The following is an 8,786-nucleotide window of genomic DNA, read 5'->3' on the forward strand; positions in this document are numbered from 1 at the left end:
GACTGTTTCTTGTTTTCATTTTACTCTTAGTTGTCTTAATATGTCAGCTGTTTATTGCTGCTGTTCGGCTGGTTGTCTTTTACTATTATTATTATTTTTATTGTTTGTTTTTGTTTGTGTTTGTTTGTTGTTGTGTTTTTCTCCTCCCCAAGCCCCCCTCTCTGTTCTCTTGCAGGTTTCGTTGCTTTCTGCAATTGGTGTTTCCCACAACTTTTCCCTGTTGTCCCCACCTTCCATCCCCCTTCTCTTACAGGTCTTGTCCTTTCTCTGTGCTGTCTGTTTGTGCCCCCCCATCCCAGTGTCTGCCCCCCTGTGTATTTTCACACCCCTTCAATGATATTACTACATTTTTATACTGTTATTGCCAAGATGTTAGCACATTATATCTGTAGGTAATAATCTCTGAGGTGACAGTGTGAACTTGCATTTAAAATGACATGGAACAACTGGGGAAAAAGCATTTTTAAGCATTTTGTTTTTATTGTAGAATTCCAGAAACAGTGTTAAAATGTCTTTGAAAAATATTTTTAAAAATGTTGCACGGGTCTAACTGCCACAAATCACATCAAACAGTAACCAGATTGTTTTTACAAAGCAGTTACACAAAGTTTATAGAAACTGTTAGTAACACGTCATAAAAACAAGGTTAAACAACACATCTATTCATCTAGTAATCACTACTATCAACACCATCATCATCAGTGATGATCACTGATAGATTATAGTGCACCAAAACATTATTCTTACACCTATTTGTTAGTCAGACATTACACAGTTTATACAGCTCAACTTTTCAATTTCATCTGATTTACCATTTCTAGAAAACAAACTACAACAAACTTTATATGACCCAAAGCTAAATATGATCGATTAACGCAAACTGAAATCAAACAAAATAAGACTGGTTTGTATTTGAATTTACATCAGCAGACGGTGAGTGTTCATAATGACTGGGAGGAACATTTTAATGAATTGTGGCTTTCATTCAGGATTGACAGGTTTGATTTAATGGTTTTATATAGATAATACAGATTGCCAGGTTTTAATTATCATACCACTAAAACATTGTAAATTAGGTGCCTGGGGCTCCATTTGTAAAAGTTTAAAATGATACAAAAAGGTCATACTAACAAAGTGATATGTTTAATGACCAAATCCAAGTCAAAGTGGCTGAAACCTTCATTTATTCCAGATTGTGAACTCGCACCAGTATGTATCAAAAATGAGCTTTACATTTTCTTCATAATTTCCTATCAACCCTCAAAAAACTTGACAAAGAACGAGCAGACGGAGTGCCATCCCTCGCTGCAGTAACTCTGCACCGGCTCCATGTCGTTCAGCACTCCTTCCTCCTCAATGCCAGGCCTCTCTTCCCTCTTCCTCTTCTCCTCTTCTTCCTCCTCCTTCTTCTTCCTCTCTGCCTTCCCTCCTTCTGAGCTCTTACTGGTCAGCTGCCCTTTTTTCTTCCCTCCTTCCTTCCCTCCCTTCCTCTCTTCCTCTCCGCTGCGTTGGGCGAGCTTCATGTGGGCCTCAGCAGGAGCCTTCTTGCAGGTTTTGGCCTTCAGGACTTTCTCTCCTTCACAGGCGTTCTGCCTCTTCTTCAGCTTCCCCACCAGCTGCTTCCAGTACTGGCTGGACTTCACCCCGTAGGCCTGGCAAAGGTCTGGTTTGCCGGCGTAACGACACCAATACCTAGAGGAGGAGCAGAAGCAGGAACAAGAAGAATGGAGCGGTTTGATGAGGATGGGAGTGAGAAACAAGAGGAAGATGACAACAAATTGGGAGACAAGAAAGAAGTACATAAATGTTGTAGTTGGCCAACACACATGTAAGGATTGAAACTGATGAGGAAAACTTCAAGGAGCATTTCTGAGATTGTGAGCTACACTTTGGGTCCAGGAGACTTTAAGCAATTAATTGGCATTAAAGTCATGAACAATCATAAAGAATCTGTCATTTTTTAATAAAGTAAACAATGCCTTTCATGAGTCTTGTTAGGTTTTTTAAACTGACTTTCAGACAAACCACGCAGGTCTTTGTGACAGATGTTTAACTTCAGTAGCACACCTGTGTCTAGACAACCACAAAAGTAATTGCCTTCTTGCTTATTAAAATGGGCTTTCATTATTCTCAGCTCACTTTTTCTTAGTTAAAAAGCTTCCAAGGCAACACACTGGATATGTGCATGATGGGAGGAGGACACACCTGTTGTTTTCTAAGGAGCACGGACACTGGTGGGAAAACAAAGCAGGTAGTGGCGCACAGTCTGACATCAAACACAGCAGATAACGGTGCGCTTTCTGACGTCGCAAGGCAAAAACTCCAGTTTTACGGTCTACATGACAACTCTGCAACCGGAGTTTCTTAAAATCACCTGGTCAGGGGTTTTCAAAAATGTGCGATTTCAGTGACCTGATACTGCGTTTCCGTGTGGACGAACAGCCAAACCACACAGAAAAAGTCACGGTTTTCAAAATACCCGTGTTCAAATAGACAAGGCCGTGGGGGCATGTTGTGCATGGATTAGTCTATGCGTAAAATCCCTCCAGCCAGCGAACCGTTAATAGCGCGCTGGTAGTAGGCCTACTACACAACCCATTATAGGCACCGGAGAGGGAGTGGGTCCCTGGGGCGTACAGGGCCAGGGCCAGGAGACGGTCGGGTGCGCTTCAGACGGTCGGTGATTGTTCCCTCTTGGTGGAGGAAGCCACACGCTCCAGTCTAATTGAGCACCGCACTATGTTGATGCGCTGCGCAGTTTTTTATATTCGGGCATGGGGGAGTGTCAAGTCAGCTTGAGTCAAAATGCAAGAAAGGTAAAAGCCAAAGCACTCCGTTATACTAACAGGTCATTGTTACTTTGCTGGTTTTATTCCAGGGTCTAGGTACCACTGTATACAAGTCACTTAATACCTCAAAACTAGATAAAATAATAATGAATAAATATATTGCATTGCTTATTTGACATTTGAGCAGAAAAAGCAGAGAAAAAGGTGCCAAATCCAAGTGAAATGGTTGAATGGATAGATATGGATAAAAACTAACTCTTTAAACCAAAACCACAATCTGTAGCTGTCCTTCATTCTTATGTATTTGTGGCTATTAACTTCCAAGTTTCCCCATTAATTCAGGCTCAATGTCAAAATTCCTCTGGGATGATTAGATGATCGTTCAGATCACCAGTTGCACAGGGTGTGGGGACTGACTACTCAACCATGATTGAGAGCAACTTGGTGATTCCCCTCTTGACCAATCAGTGTGACGACACTCGTTCTTGGTGCTGATGTCACTTTTGGTGCCGAATTACCTTTTATCTAGCTTGTTGTTGTCCAGAGGATCATAACATCATAACAGGCACCTTCTGAGCAACAGGTTAACATATATAAATCTGTTTTCTTGGGGATGGGGGGTTCTGAACAGGTATCAGCAGAAACATTTTTTTTTGTCAGGGAGCAGCATAAACAGTCTATGTTCAGCAGAAAGTGTCCCTGTTAGAGTGAGGTGAAGTGCTCACCTCACGCACACGCCCGCCCGCTGCCGAAGTTGAATTGTCTTGAACTTTTTGGACGCAACGCGCAGCACAAATCACTGGAGGAGAGACTGATCCTCGCTTAGTTAAGTTAAATAGGCTACAGCTGTGCAGCGCACACAAGTCGTTGCCATGGTTACCCTCCATGGAGCGCCTGCCATTTACTTGTGGGCGCTTGTCTCCCTGTCTGTTTACCTGAGAGAACCTTTTGAGAACGTTCCTAAGACCGACATCTTCCACAATACTAATCAGCATGCAGTGTGTAGCTCTGCACTTCGCTATGGCGTTTGTTTATCTGCTTCTCCTACACGCTGCATCCAGCGTAGTCTGCCGAAGCCTCCCACCGCTGCTTGTTTGGGTGATTTGCAGGCTGATCAACATCCCACCTCTCCTGTGACCCATGGTCTTTATGTATTCATAGCCAGTGAGCAATGGACTTTCAAAATAATAATGATAAAAACTGCGTTAACGTGCGATAAAATAACTGTCTGCGTTAATTTATGAATGCGTTAATGCAATAATAACGTGCCCAGCCCTAATTTTTATTCATTAAAGTACTTGTGAGGTTTGTTCTTCAAGTGGATATTTGTTTTATTACATGGTTGGGAACTGGGCCTCAGGCTCCTTTCCCCTGTGCTGAGAGCTGTGCAATCACTACTCAATAACCCTGGTTTGCGTTTGTATGACATGTTTCTGTTTAACTGGCAAAGACTGTTCTGAAAAGTAAACAATCTTTAAACATCACACACAGTATGATTTACCTCTCCTGCTACAAACTCAAACAGACTGTCCAACTTTGGATCAGCTCATATGTTCATAGTCATAAATATGTATCATACGCAGTTTTCCAAAAACTCTGCACTGATGGTGATTTGAATAATAAGTTCCAGTTTGAGTGTCCTCCTCACCAAGTGAACCCCTGAATTATTTATATGACTGAAAATGACCAGCATTAACATGTCAGTTTTATAGGTGACATGAATTTAAAGGCATTAAAAGGTGAACTTCATTAATATCCCTATCACGTGTAGAGTCTGTGGATGAGACGTTGCCTTTTACCACCATCAGAGAGTCGAGTCAGGTGAGATACTCACCTCTGCTGGTCTCCCAATGTTTCAGTGCTGCAGTTCACCACCAGGGTCACCAGGCTTTCACCAGACGTCTGCCAAGTGCAGCGATGGCCCTCCTTGGTAGTCAGCTCACCAGAACCGGGGACTGAACGATTTCTAGGTCTTTTGGCCGGTGGCTGTGATGGCGGAGGCTGGTGGGGTTTGTCGGGTTTTCCCTGACCAGGCTGCCGCTTGGTCTCAGTGAGGACGGGGAGGCAGACGAGGAGGAGGAAGAGAAAACTGCATGGCAGGACACTCATGGTGGCTGGGAAGGGACATTTGGATAAAAAAAAAAAAATAAGAACACTTGAAAGTTATTTTCAGAAAGAGTCAACATTTTAGCCTTTTCCTTGATCCTAGTTTTAGTTTTGGGGCACGTTTACCGCCAGGCTTAGCGCTCTCATCAAACCAGCGGTCAACTGTTTCCAGCAAACAAGCTCTGATAAACCCACTGAACACTAGCCTCCCAGCATGCAGACAGACAACGTTAGAGACTAGCTGGTTAAGAAAGTGGAACATTTAGCAGCTAAAGAGTCAGGTAGTTTTCTAAAGAGCTGGTAGAGACCAAACCAGAGCTAAAACAAGTTAGTTACATTTCACCACTTCAATAAAATGAGCATGTTGCTCTTTTTCTGCTACATTTAGCTATTTGCCATTTCTTTTTAACGGTCAAACATAGCTAAATTAAGCTTTGAATGACTGGAGAGTAACTTTTCTCCTCCAGCGCAAAAGCACTGTTTTAAAAAGATCCAAAGATAATCCAACAATGATCAGCACAATCACAGCTGAAGTTGAAAAAATAATAATAATTTCATAGAACATTACACAAACAAGACAAAAAGCTCCTTGTTACTCTGGTCAGAATCTTCTCCTGTTTTCATCTACAATAAGGCCAATCTAATCACAAGCAACATCCCATGGCATCAGCTACATGGCAACAATGATGGATCACCTTGTAAACGTTTTGCAGCACCAACACTTGAAGCGCTGTCTTTGATTTCCGTTGCGGTAGATCTCTATTCAAATGGGCCTTGACACTGGCAGATAATATTTTGCAGGTAAACTTTACTCAAAGAAATATTTTTTCCACAGTTCATATGAATGAATTTTTTTGCAGATTTGTAAAACCTAGCTATCACATTTAAATGGGCGACCCAGCTCTTTGCACTTCCATAAAGTTGGACAACTTTCCAGAGACACATTTAATCAAGACAAAGCTAGTGGCTCTTTGAGGCTTTGTGTTGAGTCCTGCCACCTTTTCCACCTCTGATTGGCTAATCCTAACTCTACCCCCAACCTAAGACTAGCTTTAATCCCACCGTTGTTGAAGAATTATTGTGAGCCAGGTTCAGGTGTGAAGAAGATTCAGAGACTGACGAAGACTTAACATAGCATGGTTTATTGAGCCCAGCCGAGGAGATAAAGTGCCAGCATACAACGTGAACATGTCAAATGCCAACACCAAATCTGAAGGAGAACTTCTTTTGGGGCCAGTAGGTTTCCCTCTTACGTCATCTTTAGCTGGCCTTAACCTAGAACAGCAAATCCATCTGATGTTTAGACTTCAGAGCTACAACTTATTGGAATCTATCACTATCCCAAATTGTACTCTAATCTGTGGAGCCAGTAAGATTCGTGTAAGACTCAACCTTGTAAGATTCCCAGAGATCATCGATATCTGCTAGCCTGACGCCTGAGCTACTGTCTCTACCTGATCAGTCTAACTGTTGTCTCACTAACAAGGACAGTTACATGTGAGAAATAATGAGAGGTAGAAGGTCAGTGAACACTTGTGGGGTCAGCTAGTGACTCCATGCTAGACCTGTCTTTCCTTTCCCTGTTAGATTAATTAAGAAATATCTTGTCTTCAGTTGTCAAAACTCTACCAGGGAAATAAAACAGCTAGGCACAGCAGAGCTTTAACAGTAGCAACATGCTCACAATGCCACTGTAAATGTGCTGATATTTATTAGGTATGTTTACTATCATCACAATTTTTGCATGCTAATTTGCTAAACACAAAGTACAGCTGAGACAGAGGGCCTTTCTGAAACTAGACCCTCGTCACTTCCACTCCGACACGAAGTGAACTCGGAGTCGGAGTCCCCCTCGCAGCCAAATCAAGCTCCCTAACCTGCGTAGGGTAGAAATACAGCGGCTAACTTTAGGACAACTACCCTTTCCCCAGCATAAATATGATCTGATGTTGCCGCTGCACTCACTGCTATATAATAATAATAATAATAACAAAACAGAAATCGTGTTATTTATTTGTTTGTGTTAATTTTTTCTTTAAGAACACGACTTTAGATATTTACGAAAAAAGAAATATATTCTTTTATGAAAAGATTGATATTTATTGTAAAGAAAAGCCTACATATTTGAAACTCTATCATATATGAATATATACATTCACAAATACAACATTTCAAAATAAACCAAACATTATAGCTTATTGAAGCATTATATTGTCTGAAGAATATACATTTTAAGTTATTTACAAAGACTAGGGCTGGGCACGTTAACGTGTTATTATTGCGTTAATTAACGGCAACAATTATTTGTAGGACTACAGTCAAACCCTGGGTCACTGGAGGGGCGGGATGTTGATCGGCCTGCAAATCACCCACCCAAACAAGCAGTGGAGGGAGGTTTCGGCAGACTACGCTGGATGCAGACAGCGCTCCGCGAGTAAACAGCAGGCACTCTATGGACAGTAACCATGGCAACGGCTTTTATGCGCTACACAACTGTAGCTCAAGTTAAAATTACAGGCTACATAACTTTACCTGATAGGTCTACATCTAGTTTTGTGGGGATGCTCTACCGTGTGAATTCCCTCCTGTTGATGTCCTGTTTAGTTAAACAGTAATAGATTCTGGAAACTCACAAACAGGAGGTTTTCTAACAGGGAAAACTTGCTACTGATTGAACATAGACTGTTTCTGCTGATACCTGTTCAGCAAACCCCCCAAGAAAACTGGACTCTGATGGTAACTTGTTTTAACAAGCTAGATAAAAAGTAACGCCCTTGCAGTGGCAAATAGTTTTGATTTTATATTTGATTTGATTACATTAATGTTTAAGTTGAGATTTACAAGTTAGAAATATGTGTGTGCCGGGTGGTAAATCTAGTCACAGGCAAGTTTTCCACTTTGGTTTAATATAGTTCTAAAAGTTGTGTAAATGTGAATACATGTGCTCTTTGTTGTTTTGTTTGAGAGTAACATTGTTCAATTTAAAGTAAGTGTGAAGTAGATTGTAAGTGTATTTCCACAATCGTACATGTTTTTTTGGTTTTTTTTTAACCTTTATTTTACCAGGAAGTCCCATTGAGATTCAGAATCTCTTTTACAAGAGAGACCTGGCCAAGGTAGCAGCCAAATCACAACAAATGCATACATAACAAACACCAAGTTACATTTTCATGATAAAAGAAGTACAAAATGTTAAAAAACACAATGAGACTCTCAAGATAAACAAGAACATGTCTCCGTCACAACATTCTTTACAGTAGTTTTAAATTCATTAATGGACATAAGGGTTTCTAACTTTAGCTCTTTCTGTAGATTATTCCACCCCAAGGTGCTGAATAAGAAAAGTAGTTCTTCCCATTTCGGTTGCAACTCGTGGTGAGGGACTTTGTATTTGTTATGAATCGTAGTGATGCATGGTAAACTGAATCAACATGACGCAAGATGGAAGATGCAGCATGCATGTACAATATATCTCCATAATCAATTACAGACAGAAAAGTAGCTTCCACAAGTTTCTTCTTAGCACTAAAAGTAAAACAAGATTTGTTTCTGAAATAAAAGCCAAGCTTGACTTTAAGTTTCTTGACTAACGCAGTAATATGTTCATTGAAGGAGAGCTTATCATCTATCCATATCCTCACTCTCTCAATTGATTTCCCATCTAAGGATAAGAGGCCACAGTTGTCAAGTAGCTGTGCTCGAGCTTTTGAGAAGACCATAAACTTTGTTTTCTGTGTATTTAAAACCAGTTTTAGACTCAATAACGTATTTTGCAATGCCTGAAATGCAGTCTGAAGTTCCTGCACTGCTGCTGAAATGGTGGAAGCCTGGGTGTAAACCACTGTATCATCAGCGTATAAATGTAATTTGGCTTGAACATCTCTATCCAAA

General features: G+C 40.9%; 1 protein-coding gene across 1 annotated transcript; it reads right to left on the bottom strand.

Moving 5' to 3' along the window:
* Positions 1-458: 458 nt before the first annotated feature.
* Positions 459-4,912, bottom strand: LOC119913402 (fibroblast growth factor-binding protein 2-like). The gene is made up of 2 exons (XM_038732822.1): positions 4,624-4,912; positions 459-1,692 (listed from the first exon to the last, which is right to left on the bottom strand). The coding sequence occupies exons 1-2, from the start codon at positions 4,896-4,898 to the stop codon at positions 1,254-1,256; spliced, it is 714 nt and encodes a 237-aa protein (XP_038588750.1). The 5' UTR covers positions 4,899-4,912; the 3' UTR covers positions 459-1,253.
* Between the last annotated feature and the right edge of the window lie 3,874 nt (positions 4,913-8,786).

The sequence above is a fragment of the Micropterus salmoides genome, unplaced genomic scaffold (assembly GCF_014851395.1).
Source record: "Micropterus salmoides isolate LMB-PRFRI ecotype aquatic unplaced genomic scaffold, ASM1485139v1 Ms_hic_scaffold_2, whole genome shotgun sequence".
NCBI classification, from domain to species: domain Eukaryota; kingdom Metazoa; phylum Chordata; class Actinopteri; order Centrarchiformes; family Centrarchidae; genus Micropterus; species Micropterus salmoides.